This window comes from Hoplias malabaricus, chromosome 2 (assembly GCF_029633855.1).
Source record: "Hoplias malabaricus isolate fHopMal1 chromosome 2, fHopMal1.hap1, whole genome shotgun sequence".
NCBI lineage: Eukaryota > Metazoa > Chordata > Actinopteri > Characiformes > Erythrinidae > Hoplias > Hoplias malabaricus.
The window spans coordinates 26,327,111-26,350,255 of record NC_089801.1 but is presented as its reverse complement, the minus strand read 5'-3'; the positions used below and the strand labels follow the sequence as shown (position 1 = coordinate 26,350,255).

The 23,145-nt window shown below is 35.9% G+C and overlaps 1 protein-coding gene across 1 annotated transcript in view; it reads right to left on the bottom strand.

Moving 5' to 3' along the window:
- Positions 1 to 2,871: 2,871 nt before the first annotated feature.
- Positions 2,872 to 23,145, bottom strand: part of coro1cb (coronin, actin binding protein, 1Cb) — a 36,271-nt gene continuing 15,997 nt past the window's right edge. The window contains exons 3-11 of the mRNA XM_066659748.1: positions 19,328 to 19,450; positions 19,120 to 19,249; positions 16,239 to 16,420; positions 10,639 to 10,758; positions 10,198 to 10,302; positions 9,093 to 9,238; positions 8,732 to 8,789; positions 8,273 to 8,515; positions 2,872 to 5,680 (exon numbers count right to left, since the gene is read on the bottom strand). Of these exons, the coding sequence (XP_066515845.1) occupies positions 5,561 to 5,680; positions 8,273 to 8,515; positions 8,732 to 8,789; positions 9,093 to 9,238; positions 10,198 to 10,302; positions 10,639 to 10,758; positions 16,239 to 16,420; positions 19,120 to 19,249; positions 19,328 to 19,450 (1,227 nt within the window). The 3' untranslated portion in view covers positions 2,872 to 5,560. The remainder of the gene's footprint in view (positions 5,681 to 8,272; positions 8,516 to 8,731; positions 8,790 to 9,092; positions 9,239 to 10,197; positions 10,303 to 10,638; positions 10,759 to 16,238; positions 16,421 to 19,119; positions 19,250 to 19,327; positions 19,451 to 23,145) is intronic.

The window sequence follows — 23,145 nt, the reverse complement described above, 5'->3', positions numbered from 1 at the left end:
CTGCACAACTTTTCTGTTTAGTTTACACCAAAATAGGTGAAATTTCCAGATACTAAAAGCCATAACACCAGACAATGAGAGGTTTACTTAAATGAGGCTGTGGGCACTCATTTATCATTCAGCCATTTATAGATGAATGTAAGTATTGCTACATATATTACTAATTTCCAGTGATGGCCTGTCCCTTAATCAAGTATATATTATACTGGTTAATAAAATGTACTTGTAATAAAACTTGTAATTGGGGTTCCCTTTATATGGGCTGAATGCTTTCATATTTATAAGCAGTTTGGTAGTCTTTTACAAAAACAAATCTATAATGACTGGAATATGGTTTGTAAGACCAGCTGTTGTTTGAGTTTGAATATACTTTTGTATAATTATTTATTTTTTAAATTTTGGTAATTTTTAGTCTGTTTGCAAGGTCCATGATAGAAACGAATGCTGATTCTGAATGGGAATAATGTAAAAATGTGGGCAAAGGGCGATGAGTCTGGGTTGGAGTTTGCAAGCTGAACTGCTTTGAGAGCAAGAATCAGTGGCCTCTTTACATCTTGAAACCTACGGTTTCTTTTTCCATTGCTAAATAAGGATCAGGAAGTGCACAGCATCTATAATTATATGAGATAGCATGCTAAATAAGTGAAGAACTATGAGGGTTTTAAATTGTTTTACACACTTCTATTTTGTGTGCAAATCAGCACAGTCTATATGAAGGTGGCAAATAGAAGGGGCTTCTGCAGACACTTGCTGGATATGTGGTAGGACTCGTGGTCAAAATATTTTATAGCTACTAGCACACCATAAAATACAAATTAAAAAAAAAAAAAAATATATATATATATATATATATATATATATATATATATATATATATATATATATATAGGGAGAGATTGTACTTTATACTTACATCTAGCCAGGGCAATGCTCACAGCAAGCCCAGGGTTAGAGTCTGAGGTCATAAGAAAGCTGTGCATAGTGGGCTGGGCATTAACAACAGAGCTAACAAAGTGTTAGTGGCTAATGCTAAGGTACTGGGTATTGGAAGTGAACCTACCTGTCAATGGCAATTCTAATTTTGAAGCTGTGTGGGAATTAAAATGTCAGAGCAGGGCATAGCTATGCTCAGAGGGAACAACCGTGGGAGCTTTTGCAACATTATGTGGGCAAATTTTTGAACTGTAGAGGAATGGAAACTTAAAATAATGCATGTGCCCATTCTAAAAACATGAGTGAGGACTGTGGTTTTCTGGCTCTGGCATCATACCTGTGTTTTGCGAAGTGGTTTTTAACATTTGTGTCCCTCTACACTGGTCGTCAGAAAACGGGTTTGAGTTCCTGTGGACAGAGGAGACTGAACGTGATATACTCCATGACTGTCTGTGCCAAATGCCAGCATTGGCTTATCTGAGGGTGAATTGCGAATTTATTTTTGACACAGATGGGCAGTGGCATTAGGGCTCTGCTCTTGCAACTCCAGGACGTGAAAGAGAGGGTCCCTATCTTAGCCTTTGCATGTGCAAACGAGAGAGGAATTATTGCATGATATGGATGGAACAGTTGGCAGTGGTGGTGGGGCTGCAACATTTCCGACCATGCCTCTGCAAAATCCTGTTTACTCCATGGATGGACCATTATTTGCGCTGTAAAGAACCAGAAGGGTGGGTGTCAGTGGATAGCAGTGCTCCAGGAATACCAATTAAGAATACAGCACCGGGTGGGCCTCACCACAAAAATGCTGACGGCATGTCTTGCTGCCCCTGTGCTGCTGCAGAGTGCCTCTATCGCAAACGTCTGGAGGAAAAGGTGGAGGCATATAGGTGCAATGCTGTGTTGGGCTCAGCAATATGGGGCTGGAATGTCATGGGCCCCAGGGTGCAACATGGGCAGAAACCAGACTGGACAGACACTTACCACTGGTGCCTGGACAGTGCACTTGCAGCTGTTGGGGCCTCACGCACAAGGTACTGTGAGCCTCATGCACAAAACCACTTGAGGCACTTTGTTTGTACAGCAGTTGCCCTTTCAATTGTTTTAGGGGTGTGTTTGGGTTTGGTGTTTAGTAAGATTTGGTCCCAAAAAATGGCATGTATTGCCTTTGAATCTCACTACACAGTGAGCGCAAATTGCTGCTTCCATTTCCCTCGTACCCTGGTAAGGATTCAATAAAGCTAGCCTCCAATGCAGTAGCTCAGTTTCGTTTCCCCACATCTGGTGACATCACAATACAAATTTTTATTTATAAGTTGCAAGGAATATATCATTTGATCAATTTAACTGAAAACACATTTTTTTACTTTTAAAAATGAATAATTTTGGAACTAAGACTGCATTTTACCTGTTAGTTGCTAGGGGGCGACTAACTTTTTCAGGGTATGATTGCTGCTGCACAGAATGAACTTTCCTTTACATAGATGATATTAAATATAGTGTATTAGCTAGCTAGCTTTCATTAATACAGCATATTTATCGTTTGGGCCACTGCAAGCTCACCTCTTTTCTGAGAGAAATGGGAAAGAATGTGCCTCCACTCTCTCAGTATAGGCTGGATAAAGTAAAGAACACGGCACATAAATAATGAAAGGTGCAGTCTGTTATCTTTTATTTCTATAATAACAGAGAATATAAAAATTAGAAAATAATAAGAAAATAACATTTTATTTCCTGGGTAGGTATGTCCAGTATCAGTTCCATACAGATATTGTCTTCTATGTTTTAAAACTTGATCTTGATCATGTATACCAAATAGCAGGCTTTTTTTTTTTTTTGGTCTTTTTATTTCAATATTTAGCAGTGCCACATTATCTAATGTACAAATAAACATGCTAGACAAACCCAAACAAATATAAATTTCTAACATTACCATATCTGATAGAAAATAAAACTAATCTGCTGGAACTCTGTGTAGGGCACTATACACACATGTATATATGTATTAAGAACTATACGAATGCAATAAAGATATTTCTCTCAATATTTGTATGGTATTCTTATAGTTCTTAATTGAGTAATAAGGCCCCAGTAATTTGGCAATAGAAACAAGTTTAAATTGTCTTGTCACTGTCTGCTTTCTTTCTTGAATTGTTCTCAAATAATAATAAAAAAAAGATTGGCATTTCATAAATAATAACAATATATAAACTGTAAATAAATAAAACATTACATGTATACTTAAGAGACAACACAGTTGTGCAACAGGTAGTGTTGCTGTCACACAGGTCCAGGGTCCTGGGTTTGTAGGTGCCACCAGTGACTGTGTAGTTTGGTGCATTCATGCCTTGTCTGTATGGGATTCCTCCAGGTGCTTCAGTTTCCTTCCACAATCCAAAAACACACATTGGTAGGTCAGTTGATTCACAAGTGTCCATAGCTGTGAGTGCATATGAGAGTGTATGTGGATGGACTTGTGCCCTATCCATGGCGTGTTCTTGCCTGGACTCACCACAACTCTGAAGTGAATAAGCAGTTATAGATTATGAATGAAAGAATGTATACTCAGTAAAAAAAAAATGAACATACCACACAATTGATTCCCTTATGAAATATGAACAGGATTTATTGGGTTAGAGATTTTGTTTAGTAAAACCTGGAAGGCATGCACAAGACTGTTCAGGACACAGGTTATTGTTCATATTCACCCTGGACAACTTCCTGTTTGTTCGTGCTGAAAGGGCTAAAACCAGTAAGTACACAGAGAATCAAAACTACATTTACACATCATTTACACTGGGCCAGCAGGTAGCTTGTTGGAGACCATTTTCTAACTAAAAAATGAGCAGGCAAAAATGTAAAATGTTTGCTACGATGTGACTAGAACTAGAATAATGCACTTGGACATACATCTTTGTAAATATATACTTACAATTCTGCTCAATAAAAACTGCAGAATCTGTCTCTAAAGGAAAAAGGTTGTGGCCATGGGATTCAAGGAGTGGTGTTGGGGATTACACTATCCAGAGACTATTTGTGTTGCAGGTTTTAATTGCACAAAGGCAGGCTGCACACTTGAATCACTGATTAAAAAATGAAAACCAAAATATTAAAGAGATAGAATCAAGTGTGCTTCAGCTCTACTGTTGTTTCCTCTTTGTGATTAAACACAACAAATTCTGACCCCAACAAAATAAGAATTGATTTCTCTTAAACAGTCCAATTCTTAAATGTTCTATCATAATTTATGGCTGAAAAGAGTAATTGTAAATAGTACAAAGTCATTAGCAGTAGAAAAATGAAAAATCTCCACTGCTTTTATTGCTTTTTTGGAGAATATGAAAAATTATATTAAAATGGTCACATTGCAGTGCACAAATCAAAATTACTAAACCCTTTTTCAAAATATATGGAAGAAGAATGATCTGAACTGAACATATGAAGTGAATTTTAATAACAGCATTCTCCTTGTAGCCACAAAGGGGTGTAATATTTGTACTAGGCATCCAAACTACTTTATTCAATATTGTTTATGCTAGTGGCTGTTTGTGCTATGGAAGCATATTAGTAGCAAAATTAAAATGAAAATATATTACGAAAAATGGAAATGTAATCCTAAGCCTTATTGCGCTCAGTTAAATTTTAAATTTAAATTGCGCACATAATGTTGCAAAAGCTCCCACGGTTGTTCCCTGTGAACATAGCTATTCTCTGTGCTGACATTTGAATGCCCACACAGCTTCAAAATTAGAATTTTAAATTTCAAACACAGTTACTAAGTGTAAATGCCTATTAGATTAATATCATTTTGACAGTGCTATGTTATCACATGACACGTTAATTCAAATTAGGAAATACATTTTCATTTAAATAGATACATTTAAATTTCTGCGTAAATGAAATATCAGTAGAAGTCTACCAAATTCCAAATGTAAATTGAATTATTGAATTTGTATTTTAATTTTAAGCTTAAACTTACCATTGCCATTATGCGTATTACATTTTCATTTTCATTTTTCATATTGGGCTAGGATTTTTTTATCCCTACTTTTTTCTTTCTAACGCATATATATTTTTGTGAACTGGTGGAAATGAGATCATTAACGCTCTGACATAATTGACATAAAATTTAATTTACAGCAACCATTCTTTCCACAGTCAAAATGATGTGGGAGGACATTATAATAAGTCTTAAAAGACATAAAGCAAGGTGCAGGTGTCACCTCACATTTTGGCATCACAAAAAGTAGAGCAATACTGATGCATACATATAAAACACTAAGTAACTTGCAGTTTGTGTGAATTCAAAATAGTCACAGAATTACAATAATGAAAAATTTGAAAAAATAGCAAAAATATTTGTAAAAAAACAAAACAAAACAAAACAATGTTCAGAACAAAAATTAAAATATTTTTCATTTCACTAGCAAATGCACAGATGAACAGATGAAAGAAGAGGGAAAGAAAATGAAGCCCATGTTGGAATGTTGCTTTAAGTCATCTTAACAAGGAACATCAAGCAGAATAATTGGTCGAGTCAAAACTGCTAAATTCTGGCAGTGGCTGGCGCCCTGCCAGCTGAACTTTTCTCAGTACTAACATTGTGACTTCAATGACCAGCAGCATCTTAGATGGCCACTTTGGCCACCTGGTCTTCCAGTTTTGCAATTCGCCTATCTTGAAGTGTCACCAGGTCTCTAAGTGATTTGACTTCTCGAAGCAGCTCCTCCAACTTGACTTCATTCTTCTGCAACACAAAAAGAAAAGTGCAAAACTTGTAAGAGCAAAATGGGCAATTACTAAATCAAAGACAATGTGCTCCGTAGTTTAGACATTGCTCATCATATGCATCTGTGCTAGTGGCACTGCCCTTGTCATGTGCTGTTTTCTGCAAGTTCTCCTAAGAATATGAAACTTGTTAATAAGTTTTGTTCTCTCCCTGAGGTGCTCCTGTCTAATGTGTGATTGCTGAGGAACAAAGTGGATGAATTACAAGCAAATGTTAATCTTATACATGAATATACTAGGAACACATCACTAATGGCCTTTATGGAAACCTGGCTTATTGATGGTTTGTCCCTCCTTTAGAATTAGACCATGACAAGACTGGAAAAGCTTGTGGGAGTGGTATATGCCTTAACTTCAACCACTGCTGGTGTACAACAAAATATTTGTTGTTCATGAAAGACTCTGTGAACCAGAGGCGATTGCTCTAAGACTGCAAGGGAAGCTCAGCTTCCCCTAAAATGTCAAAAAATAAGTGATCAAATATATACTGTTGTGTGTACATGTCATTGAATAAATATGCACTACAATGCGCTCAACTTTTGTTCAGAATCAGCTTCTTATCACTGGTAAAGACAGTGCTTTAAACAGTTCAATAGCGAAGCAGCGAAGTGCAGCGAGACACTGGATAAATGCTGGGCTTTGTCCCGCCCATTGGACGCTCAGCGTCTCTGGGGGTCTATGGGGCAGTGGGCTGGCCTCGGCTGGCCCGGACGCTCAGCTTCTGCATGATGATTGGATGATCTGTCTGAGGCTGAATCCCTTTTTGATTGACAGCGAAATGAGCGAATCAGCGATCCTTTGGTGTAAAGATCCGTGGGAGCATTACATTTTCATTCTGTTCTGAGTTGAACCGGAGATTTTCTTAATCCTTTTAGCGGCATTTTCTTTGTTAAAAACGACTAGCGACAAATCGAGCTTCTAGTTCTGGTGGGTTTTTTGTAGCTGCTTGTGTTTGGAGACTGACTTCTATCACTCTTTCAGGACACTAGTCAAGTCCCTGGAAAAGACGCCTTGTTGGTACGACAGGGTCACAGATCATTTTCTTGAGGGTAGAATTTATATGTAAATAAACCGACACATTTTATGATGTAGGCTGAAATTGAGCTTCCCCTCCTTGAAAGATCAGCATTCGCCACTGCTGTGAACCTAATATTGACCTTTTGGCCGCTTCACTCAGTCTTTTTAATCTCCTGAGGGAAATTCCTCAGTTGTGTTTTATACTCTCTGTATGCTAATATAGAAGTCACTTCCATTTACATTGGTAGAATACCTCACAGAATGGATATTTTATCTCCTGAGTCTCTTATGTTTGTCCTTGGAGCCTCTAACTATTTCCATGGACAAAAACCTTATGAATTATCAACAATATGTTAGGTGTTGTAAAAAGGTGTTGGGTGTGTTACTGTTCTTCCTTAAATGCTTTATTAAACCATTAAGCTGACCCTTCTTAGCTACTGGCACAGTTTTATAAACCAGTTGAAGACTAACAGTTTGGTCAGGGAATGATCCTGAAAATAACAGAACATACCGTTCCACCTTAAAAGACACATAGCCCCTTCATGATTTGTGCCCAAATGTGGTTAGATGGTTTTGGTTGCAAAAAGAATGATTCAGAGACTTGAAGATTTTGGTAATTCTCGCTCTCTCTCTTTTTTTTTTAAATAAGAAAGAATGATTTTTCTTTTTCTTGTAAATGCATGTACAAATATTTTGAAGCTTTAATTTTATGGCAGCAATATTACACAGTGTTTCTTTAATGCAATGAAAGTTCTAATAAAGCTTCTTCTTTTTATTATTATTTTTATGAATGCTCAGTGGAGAACTTTAGAAACACTGCCAAAGTTCTTAGTAACCACATTAACCAGGGACCTAAATTGGAACTCCAACATAAGCACCTTAAAAAAATTCTTCCAGCAGCATATGCAATTTGTTCGCCAGCTGAAGAAGTCCAAATTCAGCTAGTACAGTTGTACACAGCCATTGTAGAGTCTCTCATTACCTGATCCACTGCAGCCTGTTGCATCTCTGCTACCAAATACAACATTTACAATCTGCACTGTATAATTAGATCTGCAAGACAACTGGTGTCATCCTGTCCACCCTGCACAATCCAGACCCAGAAAGCGTGCAAAGAAAATCCTCACTGTCAAACCTTGGCCATCATTTGTTTCAGCTCTACCCCTCAGGCTGATGATTGGGCCATATGAACAGTTAAAATAAACAGACTGCAGACAACTGTTGTTCTTCACCCTATTGCACTGATGAGCAATTCTAGTATAATATAAACTTATTGTTCTATTGGCAGAACATTGTTCTTAACACTTTATTAATTTTATTTTATTGTGTCAGTCTATCTCCTGCATACTTTAACTCATATGGATTGTCTGTGTTATTCTACTGTGACATATCTATTGCCTGTTACTGTGCACTGTGAACTACTGTGTAACTAAAGACAGATGTGCAAACAGGCATGAAAAAAATCAGATTCTGATTTCACAAAAAATTTCAATTAAACACGTGATTTCATATGAAATTATGGCAAAATTCTTACTCTACTGATCTGAGGAGAGGCAGGCTTCGGAGGAGCTGGTGTCTCCTCCACTTTCTTAGGTGATTTGTTGTCCAGAACATTCTTCTTTACTACTTTAAGATCACGGTTTTTGCCTGCGACATAGCCATGTTTAAGCGAGATCAGGATAGGATCTCCGTTCTTGCCCTCAAACCACTCCTCAGCTTCCAAGGCATGATCTGGTCCTGCTGTATCTGGATAAAGGTCATCCTGGAACAAGTCTGACTACAAGAGCAGAACAGTTAAATACATTTTTAAATTAAACTAATCATAACCTGTTTTTTTTATTTATAATGATCTATATTTTGCTCTTTTTTCTTGTTTAACAACAGCATACATGTATGATTATTATTATAATTAATTAATAATAATGAATATTATTATTAATACTGTAAGAGCATGCAATGATAATGCATCATTATAGTAGTACAACAGTAGTACCTTTCTTGGAACAGTCATAATTATTGGCTCACACTTCCTCTCATGAAGTTTATAAAACCTGTAAATAAAAGTAGTTAATTCAGAAATTATAAATATTTAAAATGAACAATGCAAACAAAGTTACAAAATGAACTCAACATTGCTTAAATAAATCTTAGTTTTTGACAGTCACTGAAGGGGAAAAACATCTGTATGAAAAGCCATTAACTTTGTTTTCAGGACTGTGTAGGCTCCCTCTGGTGAAAACTAAGTTTCAAACATTTAATTTAAAACCTAACATATGTAAACGGACCCCATGTTTAATCAATTTCATTGCTCATTTCAAGTTTCAACAACGACAGAAAAACTGAAATTTGCATACCTTGCTATCTCACATTTATTGACATCTAGGCCCCGTTTTGGCATGTAGCCCATGCCCCTCTGTGGCTCTTTACTGGAGAAGGTATTAAGATAATGAACATATGGAGCTTCATCGGTTATCTCGAAGTATCGGATGCTACTATCACCCTAAGGATGAAAAATTATTAGTGTTACATAGGACTGGGGTTGCCATTATACTAAAACAGGCACTAATGTATTCAAGTGGCAACCAACAAAAAATAATTAATTAATAATAGTGTTTATTTATATTACTCTTTGTTGCACCACAGAAAAAACCCAGGACTGCTATATATGCCAGGGTTGCATTTGTCTGCAGATGAATATTTTTGACCAGCAGGTATGTTTTCAGTTACCCTTCTAGGCTTCAGGAAAACACTACAGCATACTAATTCTTAACAGCTAATTACGAGGCATCACAGTTTTCAGCCTCCCTGTGAAAATCTATGCAAAATACTGAGGTACAATCTATCAAGTGGGGGAGCGTCATATTTTGGAAGGACAATCCAGTTTCAATCCTGGCTATGGGTGCTTCAGGTGCATGGGGTGAAAGGTTCTTGTAAGGTCTGAGTGTGAACTGTCTTTGCATTTGATAGGGTAGTAAGGCATAGCCATGGAAAGTAGGGCCTCTACTGAGGGATCTGGAGGTGTCATCTCTGCTATTTGTGGACAGTGTTATCCTGTCCATGCACCTGAATTGTTTGCAGCCTAGTAGTTTCAAGCAGCCAGTATGCAGATCAGCACTTCCAATTTCTTATGTTTAAGTAACTTTCTGGAAGCCTAACAGTAATACTGCAAAGAAAAAGTCACCTGTCTTTTAAATGTTTTTAAAACTGCATCCCTTGCAATTCTGAATTTTTTTAATTTATTTGTCCGTTATCCAAATATAAAAATAAAAGAATAATAAAAAAATAACTTAAGAATATAAACTTGCATTAATACATGTCTATACAACTTTTTCCTATAAAATTACTGAAATCTAGAAACACATTTTTATGCAATTGACATGAACAATGTGCATTCCATGCATCATATTAAATCAGTGCCAGACAAATCATAACCTGTCACATGTCTAATATTATGCCTACCTTTCCACACAGGTAGACAATATTAGTGTCAGGGTCATAAAAGGGAAGCAGCACTCCATTACTGGTGTCCATCTCATGCACAGAGATTGGTTCTTCCATGTTTTTCTGTGAAATAACACATTTTATTTTCAGAAAATCTTTCTGATATTTGACACATAATCACCAATAATTACATTAGATTTATTGTTCCTGCAATGCTTTTAATCTGGTCTATAATTTACATGTCCTTGCATTGTTTAATGTACCAAAACAAAAATCTGTTCCATTATATAATTATCTTGAATAAAATTATATATATATGTATATATATTTATATTATTATTAATATTAGGAAAAAGAATAAAAAACATTCTAATTTTCAAGCGTCTTTTGCCTTTTTGAGCACAAGGAATCATTAGCAGTGTCAGACTGTAATAGTCATAGCTGTTTCTTTAATCTCACCGGGCTCCATAATGCTAGCTGTCTCTCACTCATACGACTGAAGCCGGTGGTGAAGATGTTGCCATCGGCGAGGAAGATAGCTCTCATGGGCCGTGCACCCTCATGGGCCTTATCCTTTTCCTAAAAACAGCAGAGTGCATATCATAATCTACCATTTCATACCATACCATTTCAAAAAATTTGTGAAAAAATATAAAATGCAATAAAAATAAGAAATTGTAATTTTTTAATACTCATTTAAATTTATTTAACTAACAAAATAACAAAGATTTTTTTCAATGTTTTGGTTAACAAACCAACTAATTTTGTAAATATATATATAAAAAAAATTTTCCCTGTGATGGACTTGCGCCCTGCCCAGGGCATGTTCCTGCCTTGTGAAAAAATTATATTCTGAATAACACAGCCCCCTCTACGACAGAGTTTTAGGGCCACGACATTGGAAAAATAAAATTTGATTCCGAGAATAAAGTCAGAATTATTCTGAGAAAAGTCTCTGAATAATTTGGAGAATAATCTCTGAATAATTCTGAGAATAATCTTGGAATAATTCTGAGAATATTCTCAGAATAATACCCTGCACGTATGGGGCAGACACAACCACAGTGTAATTAAGGAATGCAGTGTCCTGCTAAAGTCATCCTATTGTATAGATTTCAGGAATAAATACTCTCTGTCACATCAGGACCAGATTGTGGTTAGTATTTAAACCCTGAATCAGTGCAAGAACCCGTTTATTCAGAAGAAGGCATGTAGTTTAACAGGACACCATTAATGATCACGAAAATGATCAATCCAGAGCGAGTGGAACTCCGGCGTGCCCACAAGACTCCATCGCGTTAAGGCTCATGGACTCATAACAATCATTTACAATAAACTAAAGCCATATGCATTGCAGTCAGGGGCTGCACTGATGGGGTTTAGTCAATATGTCGCGTGGATGCATTTAATAAATATTGTTGTTAATTTCACCGACTGCTTCTTTCACAACTCACTCTATGGCGCACAGACTGTGAACCTGTCTGTCTGCATATTATAGAAAATAATAACCCAAAACGGTGTTTCTCTAAATATTCTGACTTTATTCTCTGAATTATACTGACCTTTTTTCTGAGAATTATTCCGAAATTATTCTTAGAATTCTCAGAATTCTAAAGCCGTGGCCCTAAAACTCAGTCGTACACCCTCAGCACATGTTTATCATCAAATATTTTATTCACCAATAACAAAACAGCAGTGAACTACCACCTTATGGTGACACAGCTGAAGAGAGGACTAATGGACCAGTGTATTAACAATATAACTGAATGTACTTGGGCATGCAGTTTTAGGTAAGTAGTATGATGGTAGAACGACATATAAATAATAAAATATTGTCCATAATGTTTTGTTTTGTTCTCATTTCGCTTTATATATCACTTGTCATATGCAGAATAGGAAAACCGTGGGATGCAGGGTCGAGGCTTCACCAAGTTTCAGAATATCATAATTTGTCAGGGCTTTTGGTCTTGGACTTTTCATTCTAACCAGGAGAAACTGGTATGAGGAAACTTATAGTCCAAAGAGAAACATACTTTTAAGTTAAGTGACAAAATGCAATATACTGTGCAATATATGTTTAATATAGTGCTGTTTGTTTTACATATTTCCTATGTCCTAGATGAACAAAGACCAAGACAAGAGCTTAATGTAAAAATAATAATAATAAAAAATAAATAAATAAAATTTTGCCTTGTCCAGGAGGATTTTGAACTTTGGGCTTGCCCCAAGACATGGAAGCAATGATGATTTCAACCTATTAAACATATTGTATAATTAAACCTATAAATTAAATGTATCTGAATCAGGTTAGGCTGCATGTATTGACACATTTACATAGAACAGACACTTCATTAAGTACACTTCCTTGCAATTGGCTGGACTGGGTATATATCTGTTTTTTTTTTTTTTGTATGTACGAAATGTCTGCCTCAGTATCACGAGTAATGATCAAAAAGCTAGGAGCTTTCTTAGTGGTTTTGCTGATTGTGTTAGATCATAGGTATTAATAAAAGTACTTTAAAGGGAATGAATATTTTCACTGCAGATATCTATAGTGTGCTGATGTAGTTGTACCTCCTTGCAATGCTGATCAGCTTGACCACCTCCCTGTAAGTGTTTGCACTCTAACCCTAACTCTATTTTCCCAATATTCTGTGTCATCATGTGATGATTCTGTAATAATATCTGTATTTCCTAGGATGATGCTCAATGAAAAGAGGCCTTTGCCATCCCAATGTGGACATCAGGACACGATTTATTATCTGTAAGTTAATTTAATCATCTGGAATGAATTTTTCCTTTGTTTTCCAGCTGTGGTACTTAAACATTTTAGGATATTTTACTTTACTAATTGCATCCATGACATGGAATGTAGTGAGCATTGTTGTGCTAATGTGTGTGACATGTTTATGTAGAATGCAGACTGCATATCCACTCATAGGTTTTGAGGCCAGCCAAGAGGGAATGATCTCATATTCACAATAAGAACTGAATCTCATGGATGTGATGATCTGATGTTCCGATCAGTGATGAGGTTATAGCTTACAGTAAATATTGCATGCTGTTCAGGGATTTATATGTCTCATTCCAAGACCAAGTGTGTAACGGCAGAGTGTTTCTGGGGTTCAAGTTTGGATTGCAAATTTATGTTCTGTTTGTTATTATTTTTGTGTGGTGCATGCTGTTTTTTGTCTGCTGAGGATTTTTTTATTGTTTTCTTTGAAATGACTGTAATCTTGTTCAGATGCTGAACGGATGGTGGTGGGGAAAAAAGGAAAAAAGCAACTATTTTCCACCTTTATATTAAGACTTATTTAATATTAATTATGGAGCGGCACGGTGGTGCAGCAGGTAGTGTCGCAGTCACACAGCTCCAGGGGCCTGGAGGTTGTGGGTTCGATTCCCGCTCCGGGTGACTGTCTGTGAGGAGTTGGTGTGTTCTCCCCATGTCTGCGTGGGTTTCCTCCGGGTGCTCCGGTTTCCTCCCACAGTCCAAAAACACACGTTGGTAGGTGGATTGGCGACTCAGAAGTGTCCGTAGGTGTGAATGTGTGTGTGTGTGTGTCTGTGTTGCCCTGTGAAGGACTGGCGCCCCCTCCAGGGTGTATTCCCGCCTTGCGCCCAATGATTCCAGGTAGGCTCTGGACCCACCGCAACCCTGAATTGGATAAGCGGTTACAGATAATGAATGAATAATTTAATTATCTTAGTTGTTTCTAACTGAATGTTGTTCTATTACAAGGAAGCTCAGATTCAGCATTGGGGAAATGATCTTGGGTCTAATCAGCAAGAATGACAAATCAGCATACACAGAGAAAGTACCAACATCTAATGGACTGGTGAAGAATCAACAAACTGTCTCTGAACGTGGACAAATGTAAAGAGATTGTGGTTCACTTCAAAAGAACAGGGTGTGACCACTCTTCACTGAACATTGATGGCTCCACTGTGGAGATTATAGAGCACCAAATCACTTGGTGTCCATCAACAACAGCTCCATCACCAAGAAAGCCCTGCAGTGTCTTTAATTTCTGCAAAGGCTGAGGAAGACACACTATCCCCCTCCCATTCTTACTACGTTCTACAGAGGCACCATAGACAGCATCCCGAGCAGCAGCATCACAGCCTGATTGTGGGTATTCTGTTTCTTTGAAACACAAGTCCCTGCAGCACATAGGGAGGACAGCTGAGAAGATCATGGGTATATCTCTCTCCCCTCCATCACTGATATGTACAACATATGGTGCATCCATAAAGCAACCCTCATTGTTAATAATCATATACATCCCCTACATCATGGAAAAAAGGAACCAAAGCATTCACATTCACACAGTGCAACATCTTCTTCCCCCAAACCATCAGACTCCTCAAGAACCAGTCAGTGGACTGAACACACACACACAAACATACCACTCCTGCTGAATGCTGAACTTACCTAAGTTATTTATTTAGAATTTATTTACTGCAAAATAAGGAGCTATTTAAATGCTGCTAATTAGTGTACCATGTTACACTACTGTACAATGTTTATATATCTGTTCCATTATCACTATATTATCATCATTATCATACATGATTACTGTATACTGCACTTTATTTTACTTGCATCACACCCACTGTAAATTGTTGCTGGTCAACAGCAATGTTTCCCCCACCCTAGTATTTAAACTTGTCTTGCATTCTTTCTTTCATGTTTGCACCTGTGCACTTTATGTACTCGTGTGTTTTATGTAGCACCTTGGTCCTGGAGGAATGTTGTTTCATTTCACTATGTACTGTACACTGTATGTGGTTGAAATTACATGACTATCTACTTGACTTTACAACATGTCAATAACATGATTTTGTATAAAAAGAGCATCCAAGAGATTCAAAGTCTTTACTTCCAAATGTAAAGAAATGGAGGGGTTCCCCACTCTGTGACAGATCGTGCTGCAAATAGTGCAACAATTCAATTCGCATATTGCATGGTTAAATGGTATATCCAAGGTTTGGAGCAACATTTGCTACCACCCAGACTACGTCAGGAAAGGCCTCACTTATTTGAGCAAGACATTGTCAAATCATACTCTAAGAATTACATCAGCATTATTATATTGTAAGAAAATCCGGTTGCATAACTCGCCTGCCTGCAGTCTACACCTGTTACCCACTGAAAACATTTAGAACAAGAATCCAAAAGCATCATAAAAACACCACCTCAACCTGTTTCACAGGTGGCTCTATGCAGTACTTTTGGTAATTTCACGTTTAAATGATCATACAATGTGCTGACAGCAGAGCAAGGTTGTATACATTTTTTAAAGAGGGATGCTTGTTACTTGTTACATAGCTCTTCTGGGTGTAAAGAGAAAATTTAAACATGTGTGTTTCTTTTACAAACATGTGCTTATTGAATCACTAGTATTTAGTAGTAATTAGTAGTAATCACTGATGATTAGTAAAGGTCTTTGTTTTACATCAAGATGAGGTGTTTTCTGAAATGTATGTTGCATTATTCTGTCTTTAGACTGTTTCACCAACTGAGTCTTTAGTAGGAAAGGAATTTGATGGGAGTACATAGGAGTGCAGCTTGAAAGAGTTACACTCCTGCATCCAAGGTATCAAGGAGGTTTTTCTTTTTTAAAGAGCACGAGATGTAGCTGGTTCCTAGAACTTTGTTTCTGTATTAAACTGTTATCTTTTTCTCCCTGATAGGTGGCTCAGCTTAAGAAAGAAGTTTTTTTGTTCTCTGTCTCAGAGCAGAGCGGTGCAGAGCAGAGTAGAGGGTTAGTGCATGCTTTTAGCTGCTCTCAATAAAAGTTACTCAAAGACCATTTTCAGTTTCATTTCTTATTACTTGATCATTTCCATGACATGGGCTTTGATTATTATTTAGTATTTAACCTGTTTCCGTCTTGGTAAAAGCATAAACTATTAGCCTCAATTCAAAACTGCTTTACAACTGTATTCACATGTGGTTCACAGAGTGTGTTTCACAGAGAGAGAGAGAGAGAGAGAGAGAGAGAGAGAGAGAGAGAGCGCTCAACAAAGCTCCACATTAAATCAAAATTACTCACTGCGATTATCTTGCCCTTACGCGGGTCAATAACGCGCACTTTCTTGTCCTTGCAGGCAGTACATATGAGGCTTCCATTTCGGTTCCAGCAGACACTGAAAATTACGTCTGGGTGCATGTCGTCCAAAGTGATTAACGGCTCACCAGTGCCCACATTCCAAATCATGATTATGTTATCACATCCTAAAAGGGGAAAGAAGGAAAACAGGACAAAGCATTGTATTCATATATTTTTAAGAGAAACACCTAACTAATATAAATGATATAACCATAATCATTGTAGGTTTCTTACAATATCCATATATACTTCTACCACCAACAAATAAACACCAACAAAATAAAAAATTCTTATGCAAATAATCTTGCTGTGGGTATGTATGAAAACTACCAAGAACAGACTAACTGTAAATACACAATCAGTTTGTTTAATTTCCTAAAATATTTGGGCTAACTTTCACTAATGCCCTTGTCATATATACAAACCCATTTCAAGAAAAGCCTGGATTTAAATGCAATAAGATTATTTCATTCTCTTTAAATTTTATTTAACTGACAAACGTAAAAGCTATTGTTTCCCCAATATTTTGGATGACATACTTGATTGTATTTTGTAAATATAAACAAATTTTGAATGTGCTGCCTGCTACACCCAGGATTATTCACATTACACAGTTTTGAATCATACCACATTAAGCAAGTGAACATAAAATGTATAAAAGGGGCAGCTACATGAGGTTTAAGCTTTGCAAGTAATGGTATGTTGTGAGTCTCCATTCTTTGTTAAACTTCATGACATAATTATCAAACAGTTCAAAATATTAATTTTCAGTGCACGATTGCACAGAAATTTCACAATCTGTCATACTTAATATTGTAAAAAGATTAAGAGAACAAAGAAATCTATTGAATGAGCGTGACCTTCAAACACTCAGACAGCATTGCCTGAGAAACTATTATGTGATAAATATAGGTTCATGAACTTCATGAACAGTATTTTTGGAAAATTGTTGTCGCATAATACAGACTACCCAATAGCTCAAGGTAATCTCCAATGGGCTGAAAGACAGTGGAAATGTGTGCTGGGTTCTGAGACCACATTTTGGCTAGTTTTCAGGAAAAAACCATATCCACACTGTCATCAGTAAAGTTTCACTTGAATTCAACTAAATATTATGCATTCAACTTAATTTTGCTCTTACTTTTATATACCTTACTTAATTCAAAGCCTAAATATATGTATACATGTAAATTGTTTACATACTGCACATTTCTGAACATGATGTTCTTCAATTACTCTGACCACAAAGATACAGAAATATTTCATTCATCAAATCATTTAATTTTTGCAAAGCTTGAGAGATAACACCACTTTAAACCAAATATATTTGTATAGCTGTTTTCAGATATTGCCAGAATTCCCCTTAAACTGTAAATAACACGTGGTTCAGATGTGTGTATTTTGTGAAATTTATATTTCTCTCTGCCCTCTGAATCAAGATATTTAACAACAGAGAGAAATAAAATCACAACATTTTTTAACAAAGTCAGAAAAAGATCAAATTTATATTGAGAAATACGGACTGCAATGTGAACACAGCTTCAATATGATATCAAATCAAGGAAGCACAGACTTAAACTTCCTAAAATGGGGAGTGAAATTTGGTCTTTTCATATCTCCAAATTTAAAGCGTGAAACATAACCAACTGCAACATTTTGTCAGATTAAATCATTCTTTCCCTTAGCTTAATTTTATGTTAACAACAATTAAATAAATAAATGAATAAATAAATAAATAAACGGCACAATAAAAGTGCATGCTGCAATATCCATGTTTAAGAGCTTGTATTGCAAGAATTGTCAAACCTTTTTTTGTTGGGTTTTTTGTTCTTTATTATTATTATATATATAGTATATGGTTAGTGTGTGTTCACTGGCCCCTAGTGCACCAGTGTGAAAATTTGTGCTGTATGCTGTAAAATGACAATGTAGCATGTTTAGCATGTTTATGACATTAAACTGCAGCAGCATTTGAGGTGGAATTGACAATTCCAATAAGACCCTAACATCAGTGGAAAAAATAATTTGACACTTTACTGCAAACATGTCCACATTCATTATATAATTGTCAACATTTTATTATGTATACAAAGCTCCATTTGTTAAAAGACTCATTAGAAGCTGTACAAACTGACAAATAATAGTTCTTCATTTTAGAACTGTAAATTCAGGCACAATATTTGAAAATTACTTTTGTTTCAATTGGTTGTAGAAAGTCTGCAGTATATTATCATTAATATATAAATTACAGTATTATGTAATGTATATATTATAATTGATAATTATATATTAATTTGAATATAAAAACATTTATATGCATACATTTATATTTGTATATCATCATTGAATACATTTTATATATACAGATATATATATTTTTTAAATAATAGTAAAACGTTACACTTATATAGCACCTTTCACATACCCAAGGACACTTTACAACTGAGCAATTGTGAAAGGTATATTTGTTTTTAAAATAAATAAATAAATAAAAACTATCTCTGCTAAGAGAAAATACTTTGTGTGTATTAAAACACTTGTTTTAAAAACAGAAAAAACATCCCTTTTGCTTTTGGTGCTTTACAGTAGAGTTGATGAAGTTCTTGAAGCTTACTGGAATTCTGTGAAGCTGCTTTGTGACAACATCAGTTGTGAAAAGCGCTATATAAATAAATTTGATTTGATTTGATTTGACTGAATTGTTTTTACAGCACTCATTTTGTCTCCATAAAACCCAATGTCTATTGCATAATGTGGCCTATTTAACAATGAGAAGGCAACCCAAAATAAAGTGTGGTAAAGACTAACCAGAAGGTTAACCTACCTGCACTAAGGAGAATATTACGGGCGGTTGGATGCCATGTTACAATGCCTACTCGTTTAGAGTGACCCTCCAACACCACAACTGGCTCAGAAAGAGCACAAGTGAGTCCATTCTCAGGAATCTGCCACACCTGAAGCCGAAACAGAACAGAATTGAGGTTTTGTTGCATAATTCCCTCAAATATGCCACAAAATGTAGCTATTCATACCATTACAGTGCAGTCTTCAGACCCGCTGGCAATTACATGATCGTTGTGCGGGCACCAGTCGATGTCCAGCACTGGGCCTGTGTGACCACATACAGTAGGGTAAGCCTTATCGATGCGACCAGTCTGTGAAAGAGCAAGCTTGACAGATTAGACAGAAATACTGGCAATCCACATTCATGCCTCAGACTCCTCAGAAAGATTCAAAGTGTGATATATCAATATACTTTACCGTCATATTGAATCTTTCAAAATGAATGCTACATCAGAACATACACAGAAAATGTATCTTAATCATAATAATTTTAAGAAATATAAACAGCTCCTTTATTTTCAATTATTTTATGACTTGACTCCACAAATATCTTCAAAGTAATTAAAAGAAGTACATTACCAGAGTAAGATAATTTAATTAAAGGTGCTACTGCAGAAAATGTTAGATCACTTTATACATCCACAAAAATTATAAAATATTAAAACTGAGCATTCAGTGGGACAAGGTATGGCATAATGCTATAATGCTGAACGTTAACTAAGACAGCGTTTAACTGCAATATTTAGAGGACGTTTTGAGGTCAACGGAGCCACAGATTATGTTACCTATTTAAAAAAGGAAGAGCATTCGCAAAGCAACATTTGGAAAATATTTTATGGATGATATTGACACCTGAGATGACAATGTTTATTTATAATATGTTCCAGTAATGTGGTATATTAAGAAATGTAGAATGTTTGTCTGCAACATTCTGCAGATGTTATGGTGATGTTGTCGAGATAACAGCTTTAAGTGTATTTCTTTATAAAATATTCACACCATGTAACATAATACCAAAAGAAGAACATTATCAATGAAAATTCAGACAATTTTTACTCTGCGGACATTTAGGGTGCCCCTCATTTACAATGTAGTGGAGGTAATAGGTAAGAGGCAGAGCCTCTGATTTTATTAAAAATTGTTTTGGCTTTGGACATCCACTGTAGCAGTGAGGAGACACTCTTTTCCCTCCCCTTTCCTTATTCTCCAGGTGAAGCAGGAGTTGGTGTTTATCTCCAGCATTTAAGGATAACAGCTCATTCACCTTTGTGCTTGTGTATCCTGTTAACAAGGTGGGTGACATCTGCTTTAAGGTAAATTTGGCATTGGCATGCTCCCTCATTAGATTTTAAAGTAAACTTGACATTAACGTGGCTGTGTTTCTATACAGGTGGGTTACTGAATACAGGTGTGATTTCCTCCCCAGCTGATATGCTACATTGTTAACTATCAGCACCAGCATATGAACTACGTAATTAGTAAGGGGTAGCTCATGAAACATTCAAAGATCTTGATATTTGAATGTCTTTACCTGGGGTAGGACCTCATCCCCTACCTGAAGAGAGCATGCCATCAGTTTCCGGGAGATAACTATAGCCCGAGACATACAGGTGCAGATCTGTTTTACTGACCGCTTCACACACTCTCCTGGTAGTCTTAAACAGATGCTTTGCCCACAAGTTGACGGATACCTTCAATGCACTACTCTGGTCTCACTCTCAGGATTCTGCCAGTTGCATTCTGATTGGCTGTCTGCACATTGTATATATGCATTTCCATGTATCAGTTTATATTGGGAGTTGGGGATTTTGAACCAAGATAAAGGAATAACACTTTATTAACATTATTATTTTTAAACATATTATATAATGTTATTAAATACATTATCAATAAACAAGTAATGTCACAATTACTTTTGTTGATTTTAATAATAATTACAATTGCTTATTTATTCGATGTAGTAAAACACATGAAGTTTAAATGTGGCTGTGCACAGCTATACGAAGTTTTACAAACAAACTAACACCACAAAATGTCTCCCCACCACAAAGACACACACAAAATGAGACAAATTCAGCAGTGTGAGGTATAATACATGTGCAAATGTTGCAGTGTTCCAAGCTGTCTGGCTGAGCTTGTGAACTAACTAACGTTGAGCCGAGGCACTGGCCAACGCGAATCCCCCCCAAACACAACCCCTGTCTTATTTCCTATTATTCAGCCTTGGTTCGTGCTGAAGAACCTACTGTTCTTTGGTTCCAGCTGGGAACGTACCAAATTGTTCCAAATTTAATTCACGAACCGGAATGTGAATTATGGCTGAACTAACAACAGATGTTGTAGTAGTGCCACCTTATATTCCAAAGGTGTGTGCATCTAGAGCATACATCCCACATCCATTCCGTGAAACAACTGAAAGGTGCCCCTCTCTCAAGCAATAAGCAGTTTAATTTATCATGAAGTGTCACACACCATAGCAGTGTCCGAATCAACTCACGTAAATATACCAATACATTTTATTTGCAATGCACATTACATTTCAAAGAAATCCCAAAGTGCTACACAATACTCAGAAACAAACATTAATTAAAAATGAATTTAAATTAAAATTCAATTAAAAATGTATTAAAAGACTAATGACCAAACAAACTGATTCACAGACAACACCACTCAACATACAATTAATGAACTTCTTTTCTTAACTGTGCATGTTAGCAGAAGCTAGCAAGGCATGTACATTTTTACTTGTTAGTGGTCACCCTTTTGTTTTTATATTACTTGGCTGGTTAAGTGTTCAGAGTATTTTCAAATCTGACTGTTATTTAGTGAAACTAATCAAGAGTAATGTTTCTCAACTTAAAGTAGTAAAAAAATTGGGTACTTAAATCACCCTATCATTGGAGCAATGCAATTGCAAGCTTTGTTTTGGGAATTGGTCAACATAGTTCAAACATGGTTACCTCAGATGTTTTTGAGATGATGTCATTTTTGCTCATGGTAAGACTTTGTAGCCCTTGTAGCAGAGAAAGCCATGCTTGAGACTATATGCAAGGATAATATGGTGCAGAATCACAGACAAACTACTTGACATGCTTTTCATGTTTGAGATGTATTTAATGAATTCACTGAAGTAAATAATTGCATGCCAAAAATATATTATTAAATACATGTTCATGTATATGTATACAAACATAAAGAATGTGATTTACAATAATTGTCAAGAATATTAAGGACCTCAGAACCAAGCACTATAACTTAAATACATTTTAATGTTAGACATTTAATGTAATTGGAATATGAAAGCATCCCTTCACCCGCCTCTAAAAATATCAATAAACAAAAGGATAAGATTGCTTGACTATTGTACAAGTATAAAATAAATAAATAAATAAAAATAAAAATAAAAAAGGCATATTGATTGTAACCACAGAAACGTTTGTATGCTTTACAAATACAAAAATCACAGTTCTGTCTTTATGCATTCTATCTTGACACCTAGATGTTCCTGGAACTATCTGAAAACTACATAAATCACAACTGTACATTGACATGACTCTATGTACATGGCTTCTGGCTTACAATAGAATTTGTCAAATTATCAAGTACTAGGTAAGCAAATTTCAAAGCATGTGCAGAATACAAAATGCTTCTGAGACAGGCTTTTAAAAATCCATAAACAAGGAACATTTTCTAGACTTGTTGTCCTTTCAGTGCCTGTGAAAAGAAAAAAATATATAAAAAATATAAAAAAAAATTTTATTTACATCTATAGGCAAAAGAAAATGAAAAAAATGAGGATCTGTTAATACTCTTGAACCTGTATTTGACACACAAAAAGGCATGTTTACAACTATTATATTACCATTCCTTTTAATTCATTTTTTAATCGTTTGGCAACAAGGACACCAAGTGTTGTAGTGTGCAAGTGGAGTTATTGCCCATTCATATCAGGTAAAGTGGTTTTTACGTTCCTTTCAACAATATGTACAGGTGCTGGCTTTAAATT